The sequence below is a fragment of the Zingiber officinale genome, chromosome 7A, assembly GCF_018446385.1.
Source record: "Zingiber officinale cultivar Zhangliang chromosome 7A, Zo_v1.1, whole genome shotgun sequence".
NCBI lineage: Eukaryota > Viridiplantae > Streptophyta > Magnoliopsida > Zingiberales > Zingiberaceae > Zingiber > Zingiber officinale.
The window spans coordinates 123,156,397-123,171,933 of NC_055998.1; the positions used below are offsets into that span (position 1 = coordinate 123,156,397).

General features: G+C 34.3%; 2 protein-coding genes and 1 non-coding gene across 3 annotated transcripts; all 3 read right to left on the reverse strand.

The window, feature by feature from the left end:
* Window positions 1-95: 95 nt before the first annotated feature.
* On the reverse strand, window positions 96-3,553 carry LOC122002330 (nascent polypeptide-associated complex subunit beta-like). Its single transcript, XM_042557461.1, has 6 exons — window positions 3,485-3,553; window positions 2,403-2,470; window positions 2,085-2,233; window positions 1,954-2,010; window positions 1,777-1,815; window positions 96-497 (listed from the first exon to the last, which is right to left on the reverse strand). The coding sequence occupies exons 2-6, from the start codon at window positions 2,468-2,470 to the stop codon at window positions 343-345; spliced, it is 468 nt and encodes a 155-aa protein (XP_042413395.1). The 5' UTR covers window positions 3,485-3,553; the 3' UTR covers window positions 96-342.
* On the reverse strand, window positions 2,403-11,224 carry LOC122002331 (OVARIAN TUMOR DOMAIN-containing deubiquitinating enzyme 12-like). The gene is made up of 12 exons (XM_042557462.1): window positions 11,071-11,224; window positions 8,259-8,429; window positions 7,994-8,067; window positions 7,276-7,330; window positions 7,116-7,190; window positions 6,697-6,770; window positions 6,407-6,455; window position 5,988; window positions 5,464-5,547; window positions 4,452-4,508; window positions 3,485-4,367; window positions 2,403-2,470 (listed from the first exon to the last, which is right to left on the reverse strand). The coding sequence occupies exons 2-11, from the start codon at window positions 8,421-8,423 to the stop codon at window positions 4,321-4,323; spliced, it is 681 nt and encodes a 226-aa protein (XP_042413396.1). The 5' UTR covers window positions 8,424-8,429; window positions 11,071-11,224; the 3' UTR covers window positions 2,403-2,470; window positions 3,485-4,320.
* Window positions 11,225-11,762: 538 nt separating this feature from the next.
* TRNAL-AAG lies at window positions 11,763-11,843 on the reverse strand. The gene has a single exon. It is a non-coding gene; the product is annotated as a tRNA-Leu (tRNA).
* Between the last annotated feature and the right edge of the window lie 3,694 nt (window positions 11,844-15,537).

The window sequence follows — 15,537 nt, forward strand, 5'->3', positions numbered from 1 at the left end:
CTGGTTCCAACGGCTTAAAGCAGAATTACAATTTACATGAGCAATCTGCGTGCTAGGATCTTTAATAATGACAGTAAAATGTCATTCAAGACGGGTGAAAGACAATGAACCGTAATTTTGGTTTGAGGAAATAATTTGTTAGAAAGAGTTAAACGAGGTACATTGCCATTTGGGAAATCCATGATCTTGAGCTTCAGGTGGAACTCCGCCACCAAATACAGTGCGAGTTACTCTAAACCATTCTAAAGAAAAGGAAAGAACAAAAAAGATTTGCATCTTGAATGCTAAGACGTAACAAGCACCTGAAATGTCTAAAATAAATTATCTGAAAGTATAATTTCTCTACGAAGCTTGATTTCCGTCTGCAGTAGCTTCAAATGTCTCTCCGGACACCAGCTCAGGGACGTCGTCGTCATCATCCTGCTCGGTCTTAGCAGCAGGCGCATGCTTCTGTAGGTGCTCAGCAAGCCTCTTCAGGTTCTCTAAGTTGTCAGGGCCTGGAAGAAGGAACACAATAGTGCATACTTAGGAGCATAATTGTGAAAACAAAACCAAAATTTGAACCAAGCTCGAAGGTACTGATTCACAGATCAAACTGATTAAACAATTAGATTAATCAGTCCAGTTTATATTTATTACAACCATCCGAAAAGTTAGTTATGATAAATCATAATTGTATATAAAGCAATAGAAGATCCTATTTACTAAAACCTAAGAAGTATTAATTAGAAACTGATCCTTAACAACTAATCTAATACAGGTTTTAAAACTAAAGTCCTACATTAAATATGAAAGATTCAGAAGAGAACCTATCGGTTAGGTTGACCAGTGTTGGTCCATAACCTAGAGGCATTGGATGGCTGGACTTGCTGGTGTGGGAATGGAATAGCAGAAGACAGGCTACGGAAACAACCAACAGAGTGAAGGTGTGAAATGCTTGGTGTGCCTACATTAGTCGTCAACCATCAACAGGGAGATTTGTTCGGTGGGGCAGCAGATGCAGGCAAGGGCATTAGGAAATCTAGGATTGGTTATTGAGCACAGGGCAAAGAGGAGGCCAGCAGGTGTCTGTTTGCAGCTGTCAGCAAGGTTAAGAGAGTAGGAGTATGTGTCAACTGCAGTTTTGAGGGAAACTAGATTTGTTATATAATTAGATTTGGTTAAAACAAGTGTGTTTTCAACCATTCAAGGTCTTTGACAATGCTGCTCTGATTTTGGTTGGACTGGCTGATTTTCACTAGTTACTAAAACAAGCCAATTCATTTGAGCTTTCCCAATTTTTGAACATTTTAGATCTCATAAACAACTAAACCAGTGAGGGAATCAGGTCCCCTTTTATGGTCAGGTAGGCTAGTTCAGTTCGACTTTAAACAACCATACCTTGAAGGACAAAGTAACAACTTGAGTCATAATAACATTTCACCATTCCAATATAAACGAATTGAGTTATTAAGTCACCATCCCATATAAACAAATGCAAACAGAGAAGAAATGACCACCTAAGGGTATAGCATACTAAATACAATTGAGCTAACAGAGGGAAAATACGATTCCATAAATATCTATCTAACAATCAACAACAAAAAGTGAACAACCTAAGGGTATGGCTTAAAAACCTGTTTCAAGTGAAGATTATTCTGTTGGCCTATGAACATTATGTCATGGGTCGGACAACTATAAATCAGTGAAAATAGTATTGAAGATTAACAAATGAAAGTCAAGAACGGTCACTAAAGATAGTGCTGAACAACCACAGAGGGGTAGAGATAAAAGTACCAAGTTGGTTAATGATCCCGGGCAGCAGATCTTGAAGTTCTGTCAAGAAAATTTTGAATTAGTGATTCTCAAAGAATGATGAAATTTGAAAGAAGATATACAAACTATAGTTAATGTATATCAGATTCTTATATTAGACTAATAACTCTTCCGCTTGATATTAATCAGATAACTTACTCTTTGTCTGAGAAGCCCCACTGACAACCCATGTGTTTGCAGCAATTGAAGCTTGTACTGAGTAAACAAAGGGAAACCAGAGCGTAAATCAGCAATTAATCAATGCCTTTTTATGCTTATGATGTGCTTACCTTTAGGATTAATAAATTGAATGACATGATCATCCTTAAAAATATTGACTTCTTCTATAGCAGGGATGGAATTTACGCCTATTCTTTTCAAAGTGCTTTGAAGCCTCTTGTCATCTGTTGTTGTAGCCTTGTGAACCACCTTCTTCTTTCTGATAAAAGGGACAAGGAAAAATAAATATGTTCAACCAACCACCATAAGCTATTAACAAAATTGCACATGAGCAAGAATTCTAGAATCGGGCTATAATCAATGATAAGCAAATAAACAGTTAAATTTGTGTAAATTTGTCCCAAATGTGGCAATAAAACAAAATTTACCTCCGTACACTTCCTTTTCCGCCGGTGCGAACGACACCAGCCATCCTCCTAAGCTTCTCCACATCCATCTGCACAGAATTTAAACATTTTGTGACTTCAGAATTACATGGTGCCTTATCAAGCTAGAAAATTGTCCTTGAGCAAAAGCTTTCAATTTTTACAGCTGGCAAACACCAACTTAGTGGCAAGATCATAAGGTTTTTTCAAGAAATGTCCTGATTACTCACTCCTCTTTGATCAAAAATTTTAAAATTCAAACAAAAACAATAATCCTCATTACACATATTTTGGTATAGACCAAGAAGCCACTATGTTTTATTTTTCACTCTAAATATTAGTAAGTACTAGGTGAAAAAATAAGCCTAAGTCACCCATCCACCAAATGGCGATGGATTAAAGCTCTCCAACGGAAGATTATAACAAAAAAAAACTTAGCAACCGATATGTTGACTATAAACAATTAAATCCATTGGCAACGCTATAGATGATCAAAATATGAACATACATAGCTAGTAGCACAAGTTTTGGAAGCCCATCAAAGTCCCCTAATCACCTACGTAAAATCAATAATCCCCTCATAAATAATTACTGCCTAATACAATTACTTAGAAATAAGTTTGCAGGAGAAGACAATAAAAGCACATCTCCACTGTCCATAAATTGACAGCAGGGAAGAGTTACACAGGTGACACTCGTCCAAGCGTGGAAACCATAGAGAAGAGAAAGGTAGGAGCGACTTCGGAATAGGAAAATAAACTCAAAATCCATAAAATGGTTATCAAAAAAGCCAAAAAAAAAAAAAAGTACTCGATTCACAGGCAAAAGTAGAGCCTATTACCAAAGACGCGGCTAGCGGAAAAAATGAGTAGACAAAGATCAGGATGGATCTCCCAACAAAAGGACAAACCTATAGGCAAGAAGCACAGCAGACAGAAACCAGATCTTGCTCTTCAACATTCGTAAAATCGATTAAAAAAAAAACAGAAGCCTTAATAAGCCAGAAACCCATAAACGCACAGGTAAAAAAAAAACATACATCAAAAGTAATGGATTTAGCAACGGAAAAGAAGAAAATTCGTTACCTTTGCGATGCAGCCTGCGATTGAGCAGAGAGGAGGCCGCTGACGCCGCAACTTGATTCGAAGGGAAGAGATAGGGCGAAGAAGCGCATATAAATGGCTGACTACGACGACAACCTAATTACTAAATTAGCCCTGAACGCCAATGAAAATGACGAAAGTGGCAACACGATCATCGGGCTAATGCCCGAAACCCGGTAGGAATAAACCGATCCGTGTTGGCTGATGCATCTTGGATCCGCGTTTGCTGATACACCACATTGTTTATATAGAAATATTTTTTTTTGACTGCGAAAACTTTTTTTTTATATATTTTTATTAATCGAGGTGCAAGCTGTGCTATCACACTATTTGTGAACATGAGCATACAGCGTAATCTTCATTTAAGCATTTATAGCGCCCTCAGATCACGCGGTCTCCTAAATATTCATGATTTCATTTTAATTATGATGATGGGATGTCGTCTGCAAAATTAATCAGTTAAAAAAATTAGATAAAAAAATAAAGCATTTATAGCTCGTAATCCAGTGTGTGATTCACGAGATACGTACAACAGATGCTCAAAAATGGCTGACCTGAGTGAAAGAGTCTTGAACAAAATTATGGAAGCTCGGATATTGTGGGGCTAGTTTTGCTAACAGATACAAAATAAATGTCGATAGTTATAAAGAATACAAAGAATGGCATTAATAGTACCAGTGTCATAGTACAAGTAAAAATCTGTGCATAAGTAATAAAACGAGAAGCAAATTATATGAAAAATCAAAATCAGTGATGTTTTTTTTAATGTACATAGCCATCCAAATGGTTCTGTGTCATTCCCAACATATAAGAAGACATTAGAATAGCCAATACTTCTTTCTAGGCTTGGGTTGCATACGAAGATCTGTAGAAACAATTGAATGCAAATGTTATTAGTAGACAGCGGTAATGTAAAATACCATCTCAAAATGGTTGATTGATCGAGAACCTCGTAGTTCGTAGATGGAATTATAGTGCACCTCGGACCAGAAACTCAGCCATAGCTCTGGAATATAAAATAAGCAAATAAATAAAACATTATGCACAAAGAAATTAAGGCAATAATTGTGGCATTCTTAGGGAAAAGAAAACTGAAACAAACTTCTGAAAATGAGCTTTCTAACTCACATGCTTCCTAGATCCTACCACTATCTGTACCCTATAAAGGTTGTATCGAATAAATAAATAAAACATGATGCATAAAAAAATCCGAAACGAACTTACAAAAATGAGTTCTCCAATTCACCTACTGCCTAGTTCCTACCACTATCTTAACCCTGTAAAGGTCCATGTCTCAATCCCGAAGAAGACCTTACCGCATCGACACCAACTGATGGCAATATGGTATAAGAGTTGATGCCTGAGCTGTGTTTTCTGTGCAGGTTCCTGAGACACCTTCGCAATGAATGCCTACAACTGGGGAAGAAGAGAACACCAAGAACGGAGTTCTGCACCTGTTCCCTTATGGTAGGAGTTCTAATGTTAAAAGTTTAAGGCAGATCAGATAGTTGAGTGTAAGATTAGACCCGTCTTAAATAAAACATGTATACTTGTCGAACAACTTTCTATGATTGGTTGTCATGATTACTTTTCGATCAGCAAAACATGATTATCAATTTACTTTAGTGCTGAAGAATCTGAGTCAATTGACACAATACAGTAATGAACATGAGATTTCAAGTGATTACATGCATGGGTGGATGAGCACGGTAGATACTGTCACATAAGTTTGTGAAGCTCACTACTCAGGCGGTCATTAGATAACATATTAACTTGGGAACTATTATTTTTCTAACACAGCTCGTTTAGTAGCGCAAAATAATGTGATAAAAAACCACTTTTGCAGGCTTAGCAACAGAAAACAAACATCACATTTGTCTACTTATTTTATCATAGTTAAAGTACTGGAAAGAAGAGTGCAAAAAAGAAGCAACACTGCTAATAGAAGTATGCAGAATTACCTCTTTGAGGTGCCTGATTTTGTGGCATGATCTCAATAAAAGACGTATCTCTAAATGAAGTTAGAAGGCATATTTTGCTTGAAACTGCACATAAATAAACAAAATTACTTTTTATCAATATTGATTAATGCACAAAGAATCTAGAATAACTAACAGAAATTGCTCATATTACAACTAGATCTTCTAAGAAATATTTTGGTCAAAAACAGATTCTCAAATCAATTAGAATACAAAATCAGCCAACTATAAAAGAAACATTATTTAGGCAGTCCTCTTGCCAGAACTATGATAAAGAGTGTCAATCTTAAGTGTGCATAAACATAATTCCGCATTGATCTCACTCATTCTTGTCACTCAGGGAACAAAAGGAAGGGTAGTGTGGTCATAATTGTTTGGAATAAAACTAGAGTGCAAATAGGGATGGATGAAATAGCAACAATCAGATTACCACTCAGATTACCACATGTGAAATTCAAATAGTCATCCATGAACTCCTAATAGTTATTGTTATTTCTGTTGGCAGCACTATTAATTTACACATGTCAAAGGGGCAAAAAGTTCACTTCATGAGAAGCCATCCATATCAAAGATAGGCCATCCATATAAGGATTAAAAATGAAAATTTGCCAGTACATCATAATATAGAGCAGGCTCTGATAAGTTCAGAGTAGTTAAAACTCCAAAAGAGTCATTTGAGCAGCTAAATTCCCTGATTGTTCCAAGAAAGAGGATAAGATTTAAATTTCTATTGCATTGCTGACTCAAAATTAAAGTTCCTCATAGAAGAATGTATGAATTCATCTTTCATCAATAAACATTGAGTCAGAATTTGGCAGGTGCTAATGCTTCAAAAATAACAAGATCAGCAAAAACAAGAATGTATCGGAACAAAGTAAACATTGGTGCAGATCAGTATCATTCAAATGAACCAAAATCTATATACCTTATCAGCTGCAGCTTGTAAGGTAACATGATCTCCCCATTCACCGAATCTGTATAATAATATTACATCAATGGCCTATACTAGTAGCTCATTCATAATGAAATACAAAGAATTTTTCATTTTTTAAAAGCAAGCAGCTAGCCACTAGGCAGACATCACAAGGCATAACGAGAACAAGATGTGGGCAACCTTTAGCCTGATTCATTTTTGACATGGTTAAGCCAGCACTTCCTAACCTCTAAATCAATAAAACACTAAATCAAAAATGTAAATTAGAGTAAATGACTTACTTGGCCATTTTCTTATAATAACGCTTGTACTTCATGGGTACATATCCTTCATAGTAAGAGCGGAACTCCTTAAGCTGCATTATAAAATGATTAAAAAAAGAATGTAAGAAATCATAAACACCTTTATTGTTCCTTTGAAATACAACAAAATTAAGATAACCTTCTAATAAACCAACAAAACAAGACCAGAGCAAGAGTAACATAAACAATCCGGATAATTAGATATCAATCAGAATTTTTTATCAAATATAATATTTTATAATAAAAAAGGCTTTAAAGTAGAAAAGTAGGAACTATTCCATGAAGCTAAATATTAGAATGGCATAAGCTACTCAAACTTATAGAAATGCCACAATAATCCATAATGATAATAAAACAATAAACCAAATAATATATAAACAGAATAAACTTAGTCAAACCTGCTTCACTATCTCTTTACGAACATGCTTGTGATATTCTGCAGACCTGTATAGCTGATCTGAGAGTGCACGAAACTTCAATATGGAGAGGACATCAGTAGGCATTGAGTCTTCCAAGATCATATGTAATCACTGAAAACATGAAGTACCAAGTATCTACCTGACAATTGCCATCCCCGGAGACCTTAACTTCATATAGGCCATAAGCATTTAATCTAGCATAGAATATAATTGTCAGTGTTAAATCTAATAAAACAAGAAAGGACTACAATTTATTGTATAATTTCACATTTTTTGGGTGCTAATCACATATATGAACTGATATAAATTTTCAATTGGGCTTGTCTATCAAAATAACTTAATAAACCCAAACATAAAGCTGACTTTGTCATCCAATCAAACATTTTTAATTTAAATATATATTATTACTTTAAGAGGGCAAAGTTTCTTTCTTTCCCTCTATCTACCTCTCTCTCCCTTTCTTCTCTCTTTAACTCTCCCTCTTCACCCAAAGTTTCTTTCTTTCCCTCACATCTTCCTCCATCCATCTCTTGTCATTTTCTTCCTACGAAGCAATGGCCATTGTCCTTGTTTCTCTCTTCCTCGCTTCTCTAGAACCCTCTCTCTTTTTCTCATCTCCCTTAGTGATGCTGTCCCTTTTCCTTCCTTTCTATCTCCTTTTCTCTCTTACTCTATAGGTTGTCTCCCCTCCTTATAATTTAAAGTGGGTAGCAAATATCATGGAAAAGAAAACAACATTATAGTAGAGCTTATAAGAGGTTTTAACTAGAGGAAATTAGAAAAGCATGCAATACAAGCATCACAACTATAAGCATCTGTGTGTAGCCAATTAAAAATTTCCAAGAAAGGAAAAGAACCTCTGAAAAAGTCGTTGGTGATCTAGACTGGCATCACTAAAGCTTGGGAAGAATGAATTTACTCGTGGTACGTGCTGCCAGAATATCAAATGTTAGAAGTTTAAAGTTACTTAGGAAAAACTAGTTGAAACAAAAAAGACAAATATCAAACATACATGCAATTTCATCTGCTTCCATAATGTTTCTATACATAAAAGGACTCACAACCGCAATGAAACATTGACTAATTCACATAGCACCCAAAAAGCAAGAAACAACATCATACAGGCACTGAAGACAAATTGGAAAGGCGTCTAGCAATGGCATTGTCTAAGTTGGCATATTCTTCTGAGAGAATGAGTGCAATCGTCCTATCATCCTTAGTGTCATTCTCGTAACTGCTTAATATATTTGTTGAAGGGCCAGCCTCATTCTGATGTATACGTGCCATATGCACCTGGAGAATAAAATGGTTTCAGTATGAAAAAAGCACCTTACAACATAGACCATGAGACAATACGATGAAAAATGGAAATACAATCTGTTCATTTTTTTTTTCTTTTTTCTTATGAAAAGGTGAGAACTCACCATACAGATGAAAAATGAAATGAAGTAAAAATATAAAATGGAACAATATGTTCATGTTTGTTAAAATAAGTGCTTAAAAAAAAGAGTTCTATGGTACATAGTTTCTTCGGAAATTTAATTGCCAGGTAGCTGGCTGGGGCTGAAGCCTTGTTGTTGACATGTAAAAATGATTAAGCAACCAGAATTTTGAGAAAAACAGATATGATATAACTTCCAAATGACTTTTACAAAGTGGTCGCAATCTTTTATTGTTGATTAGAAAACAAGGATTACTATATCAGATTAGTCAACATCAGTTTAATTCTCTAAATATTCTTTTAGACCTAATTTATAAATTGCCAAACTACAGAAAATGCATATCATTACTTTTTTAATTTCACCAAGGGCCAACAAACTTCTCTTTTGTTGGTAAGTGCACAAACAAGCTTCGTTGTTGACATGTTATAAAAATGATCAAGTCCCTAGAATTTTAGAAAACATTATGATGGAACTTCCAAATAACTTTACAAAGCACTAGCAACATTTTATTGTAACTTCCAAATAACTTTACAAAGTACTAGCAACCTTTTATTGTTAATTATAAAAGAAGAATTACTGAAGCAGATTAGTCAATACCAGTTTAATTTTCTAAATATCATTTTAGACCTAATTTATAAGTCGCCAAACTACAAAAAATACATCTCATTGCTTGTCTAACCTTTACTAAGGGCTAACAAACCTCTCCTTTGTTGGTAAGTGCACAAACAAGCTAGTTGTGGATTTGTTGTTAACATGATCAAATCCCTAGAATTTTCAGCAAGCAGATATCATATAACCAAATAACTTTTACAAAGTGCTAGCAGTCTTTTATTGTTGATTGGAAAACTAGAATTAAAGAATCAGATTAGACAACACCAGTTTAATTTTCTAAATATCCTTTTAGACCTAATTTATAAGTTGCCAACTACTGAAAATGCATCTCATTGCTTGTTTAACATTTACAAAGAGTTAATACACTTCTCTTTTGTTGGTAAGGGCACAAACAAGATCTATTGAACCAAGATCATTATGTGTCCACTCTTTAAGCCTACTTATATACTTATATATCAACAAACTACTTTCAAAATTGTGTGACACAATCTGCCTACATTGTCATGCTTAGCCCTTAGGATTCTTCAGGTATGATGTCTAAGTTACTACCTTCCTCTAATACGTTTTAAACTAAGTTTCATATTCCTACCCCGCATATCTTTTAATAATTACACCACTTTCTTGTGCTGCTTCAAAGGGACTTCTAGCTCTAAGGTCAATTTATTTGGGTAGATAATTCGGTGAATGTATTGGTAGGGCAGGTGAATGACTTAAAATTTTGATCAGGTTCTTTGTTTATGGATGAATGGGCTAGATGGATACAAAATCGAGTTGAACTTAACGGCGTTTGATCTGGCCGAATATCAGCAAATGGATTAATGGGAGGATGGATGACTTAAAATTTGATCAGATTCTTTGTTTATGGATGAAGGGACTAGATGGATAGAAAAACGAGTTGAACATAATGGCATTTGATCCATCATGTTGATCTGGCCAAATATGTCTTGGCCGAGGAAAGATGGATGATCCAATTTATTAAGCCCAGAAGTTCCTCACACTTCTCCGCGTGGGTTCTGCTATCATCTCCTTCTCCTCTTGGTTGCTAACACCAATTTCCTCTTTCCTTCTGTAGTCATCAGAAAGTGTTGGAAAAATGCTGTAATGCATTATTCACCTTCCTTCCCTTTAATGTGTGTGCATATTTATCATCTTCAAGTTCTCATTCTTGTGCTCAAGTAAGTTTGTGTTACTATTTAGAACTTTGTTATATGTGTAAATATATCCAAATCAATGGAGCAAAGCAATCTAGTCCAAAAGCAGGGAAAAGACACATTCAAAACTATTACTTCCTAGCTTATAAGCACCAATGCCGTGCTGCAGCGGCATCAAGTCAAAATAAAAATCCAAAACCTTGAGCAAGTGGAATAAGAATCATGATGTCTCACGCATTGTATGGGCGGGCATATGGAAATTTTTAATAGAAATATAAGAACACAGATATTGCTTGTGCAATTGGGAGGCTAGAGTCGGATACATCGCTTTAGTATGTCGTTATGATAATCAAGATCCATCAACCCTGCTACCCTCCCAATCAAACAAAGAAGAGGACAGATTGAAAGCTTGCTCATCTTGCTTATCCATCAACGTAAATAATAATACTAATAAGATCATAATCAACAACAACCCTTCTCTGTCCCAACTATTTGAAGTCATCTACACGAAACCTCATACCTCCAATCTGCTTTAGCTACATGACCCATGGGTATTACAAATAAGCATCATCCAGGAACCCAAAAACCACGAACAGGAGAAGGGAGCCAACATGGATGCTCAAACTGGAACTACGAGATCCTCCCAAGAACAAACAAAGAGGCTAACCACAATCGACCGAAATTGAGAGGTACAGAAACGAAGGAACCATGAGGGTGAGGAAGACGAACCACAAACTTGAAGGAGGAACCCCGATCGATATGGCGACAACATCAGCAAGAAAAGAACCTCTTCTCCGTCTCTCCTCCTCCTCCTTCCGGCGTTTGTCCCGTGCCACAAATGAATGATCCTCCTCGATATTTGTGTTATTTTCGAATTTCTCCAAGAAATTTGACGCGTTTTCTGGGAAATTTAACGCGCTTTGGGATCGTGCATTCGGGCAGGCGCCCCCGAGTCCATATATGTAATTTTCACTAAATCCAAACACTGAAAAGCAAAATGCAAGTTTAATGAGAAAATAATGATAAAAAAAAGTAGAAAAAAATTAAAAAATAGAAATTAGAACGAGTTTAACATTTATGGTTATTAAATCCATTACCCACTTTATGGCTTTCAATAAATTAATCACGTTGCATTTAAAATTAATTGTACTGCCGCGCAAGAGATTTTTTTTTTTCGAAATACAATTATTTAATAAAAATGAATAGCCTTTGAGAAAGAAAAAAAAAATAATAAGATGAATGTTAAAAATTATTTTATTTCAATTTATCTTGTTTTTGCGCCTGCCTTGGTTGGGCCGAACTCCAGTTCATGAGTGGATCACAAGTAACTTCGCCCTTTACAAAATGGGCCCATGTAACTTTAATTAGGCCGAAATCCTTTTACAAAATGAGCCCACGAAAAAAGGGTAGACATAGTTGTTTGTTGAGAGTGGGATTTGAACCCACGCCCTTTCGGACCAGAACCTTAATCTGGCGCCTTAGACCAACTCGGCCATCTCAACAGTTGAATTCAAAAATGGAGATCTTATAATATGCCTACTTTTCGTGAGCTAGAGTATGAACCAAAGTCTCATCCGTAACTGGTTACTCTGTAAATTTAGCACCAAAAGTTGAATGTCCGTATGCCTCGATATACACAACTCAGTAGTGGATGATTCCTGCTGACTTCTGCTTTGTAATCTTCCTCTCTTTTTTCTGAATTCCAACTTTACTGCAGGGTTATCATCATAGACCAGGCATCATTCTCTGAACAAGAAAACAAAAACAACCAAGAAAGTGAGGGCAATAATTCATTCACAGCACTCATTCTGGCACTGGACAGAATGCAGAGTTCTGTGGTCTCCTTTCTCTCCTCTTAAAAACAAATTATGCATCCATTCTTCTTCTTCTTCTTCTTCTTCATCATCTCCATGCAGTTGTTTTCTTTGAATATCAATGATAAAATAAACACAAACGTGTTTCTCGCCACCAAACTACAGTCAGCATTCTTTAGCATGGCCACCATCCTCTCCAGAGTCAAGTTTTTTGGGTGGCAGGCCACCAAACACTCGATGACAGGGATTTGCGCATTACTTGGCGTGTAGTATCAGTGTTTGGGGAAGACATTTTTCCATGGCTAATGAAGTCCTTGATGTGGACTGGAACTTAAAACATTATGTATTTATGTCGAGGCAGCTGATTCATCCTCAACAAACTGTTCTATTTTCTTTTTCTTTTATAATCATATTGAATAAATTCGAAGAAAAACTTATGCACGGTAAATATTCATCTCATTTAGAATTTAAATCTGGTTTCTCTTATTATTTGGGCAAAAAAAAAAACCACTAACTCAATCCCGCCCCAGATGATTATTGTATCTACATAAGATTATATAATATGGACTATTTCATAATGTTTGTCGTTGTCAATCATCAATTATGTTAGTCCCAATTATTTGAAGCTTGACTACTAATGACTGTTGTTTTCTTTGGAATTATGCAATACTATTATCCAAATCAAATTATATCATCCAATGCTATTCGGTCTAACTCGAGTTAGACCTAATTTCAATATAGTCCAATCATTTTATTAATTAGTGTTTGGGTCAAATCGGTGGGTCAAAGATTCCAATTGTGTGGTTTAATTATGGTACAAACCCCCGGAAAATTAATTATATTACTCGGGGAACTTTCCAGAAACGGAATTAATACTAAATTAATGAACCAGTGAAATGTGTCTACGTGACTAATTAAAATACCTTGTATGCGTGCAAATGGGATTTTAATTAATAATTAATTTTGTAATTAGTTGTTCGGTTAGAAATTATGACCATAAATAAATTAAGGACAGTCTGACTAAAAAATATAGATAACACTTAATCTAAGATAATGATCTTGAGGAAAAAATCTTATAAATACATCGTAGTTAAAAATTAAATCATAAATCTCTTAATTACAATGTAACGTCATTCTCTTCATCATACACCCGGGGGCAAAAGGTTATTTTACTAGACTCTGGTTTCGTTGGTCCACGAATAATTAGCTGGCCTAATCTTCGACTTAATTTATTTGTAATTAAAAAAAATGGTCCACGATAATTTGTAATTTAATTAACGTGGTCAAATTTATGGGCTTAGCAATGTGGTCCATTCAACTTTATTATATTTGAATTGTATTCAATTCAAACATATCATTTATTAGCCTCGACACGAAAAATTAGATGTTAAGTTGATTAAAAGATGATAAATTTATTGTAATAGAATAGAGCTTAAATTTTAATATATGTTTTTTAAAAAAAAAACACTTTTCACCCTGCTTCAAATATCTAGATGTGTTATAATCATTTTTTACTATAATTTATTTAGTTTTTTTTTAAAAATATTCTCATAATGGTAATAAGTTTTTGACAAATTATAGAAGAAAAAAAATTTTCAAAAATCTCAAGGGGCGTTTGATTTGTCTCATTTTCATTTTCATTTTCTGAAAAAACGCACGTTTTTCAGAAAATGACTTTTCCGTGTTTTTCATTTTCTTAGAAAACGTTTTCACATTTTCTTAAAAATGAACGTGGAAAACGCAAACCAAACGCCCCCTTAGTGTGTTTGGGGATGCTCTACCTAGGGGTGCAAAAGAATTGAGTCGACTCGTTAACTTTTTGAGTCGTCTCGAAAATGATTTGATTCGTATTTGAATTTATCAAATTCGAGTCAAACTCGAGCATGTTCAAACTTTTTTTCGAGAGTTCAACCTAAATTATATTGTTCGATAATTCACGAGCTGCTCGCGGACCTTAATTTTTTATTAATATAAATTAAATATATATTAAATAAATAAATTTCGAACCTTCCGAATATCTATTTTCGAATAATAATTTGAATAGCTTGTGAACATGTTCGGATCTTTCAAATCGAACTTGAACTGGAGCCCTAATTCGAACCAAACTCAAATAAAAAATTTTAAAATTTTTTAGCTTCGAATCGAGTTCGAACTTGAATATACCTATTTCGAGTCGAATTCGAGTCTTATATTTTTTTTAGATATTCGGCTCGATTCAATTTATTTACACCCTGCCTCTACCCCTTGCCCTTAGTCTTACCCTTACCAATCTTTTATAAATTTTAAATTTACCTAAGTTTTTTTTAGGGGGGAATAATGAAATGTTGACTTGATTTAACAATTTGAAATAAAAATACTAATCATTATTTTTTGATTTTCCAGACACTTTTGAATAATAAATCATTTTAAAAAAAAGACTTGACCTACACACAACAATTAAAATTTTAAAATAAGCAAAGGTCATAGAATGACTAATTACGAATAACAAAAGATCATGAATCGAATGCCTTGAATGTACTGTTGTTGCTTTTGAATTTTGTATCGAGTCTAATTAAAAGACACTTTTTAACTTATAATTTATTTAAAATATTAATTTAAATAAATAAAACATTTACAAAAATATATGCATTTAAGTAAAAATAAAAGAAATAAAAGGAGTTAAGAAATGCTGTTGCTTTTATAAATAGAACATTATGTTTTATAAAATACTATGTTTTTATGTACCATTGTAGTTGTTTTTTTTTAGCTTTTGTATGTCAATATCGAATTATGATTTATAAGAAAAGGGCGGATACATGTGTTAGTCTTTAACTCAGGATCATTTTAAGTAGGGGTGTTAAAAATAAATATAATATAATAATTCAATCTGAATCGATCTTCAAAAGTCAAATTTAGACTCAAAATTTTTAGGTTCGGATCATATTCGAATTAAGAATTTTGGGTTGATTTAGTTTCTAATCGAGTTCGGCTTCGGCTTTTTATATACATAAATAATAAAAGTAAAAATTTATAAGAAAATAATAAAAATACGATAATTCTTTTTGGGTCAGATGGATTGATCGGATTCGGATTTAAGGTTGACTTCCAATTGGATCAGATTCGGATTGAAATTATTTTAAGATAACAAACACATCTGAATTGACATCCATAATTTTAAGTTTTAGGGAAGAAGTTCATATATTTAAGAATTTCTTCCTACATCTAACCATTTTAACTAATTTTTCACTCAATCAATCCTAAATTTCCAAATCAAGTACTCATTTGCACTATCGGGATTCATCATTATCAAGTGGCCAAATCGTATTTGTTGGATTCATCGCTATTGAGGACCTAAATCATACAGAAAAGCTTGGATAAATTTTCATTATTTTCATCGTGATCG

Excerpts from the sequence above, each read along its gene's own strand:
- LOC122002330 (XM_042557461.1), bottom strand. The coding sequence starts at position 2,470 with ATGGATGTGGAGAAGCTTAGGAGGATGGCTGGTGTCGTTCGCACCGGC. Across the intron at positions 1,816-1,953 it reads TGGGGCTTCTCAGACAAAGA|AACTTCAAGATCTGCTGCCC; the intron begins GTAAGTTATCTG and ends TTTTCTTGACAG. Across the intron at positions 498-1,776 it reads CGGGATCATTAACCAACTTG|GCCCTGACAACTTAGAGAAC; the intron begins GTACTTTTATCT and ends TCCTTCTTCCAG.
- LOC122002331 (XM_042557462.1), bottom strand. The coding sequence starts at position 8,423 with ATGGCACGTATACATCAGAATGAGGCTGGCCCTTCAACAAATATATTA. Across the intron at positions 7,331-7,993 it reads CACCAACGACTTTTTCAGAG|ATTAAATGCTTATGGCCTAT; the intron begins GTTCTTTTCCTT and ends ATTCTATGCTAG. Across the intron at positions 6,456-6,696 it reads TATTATAAGAAAATGGCCAA|ATTCGGTGAATGGGGAGATC; the intron begins GTAAGTCATTTA and ends ATTATTATACAG.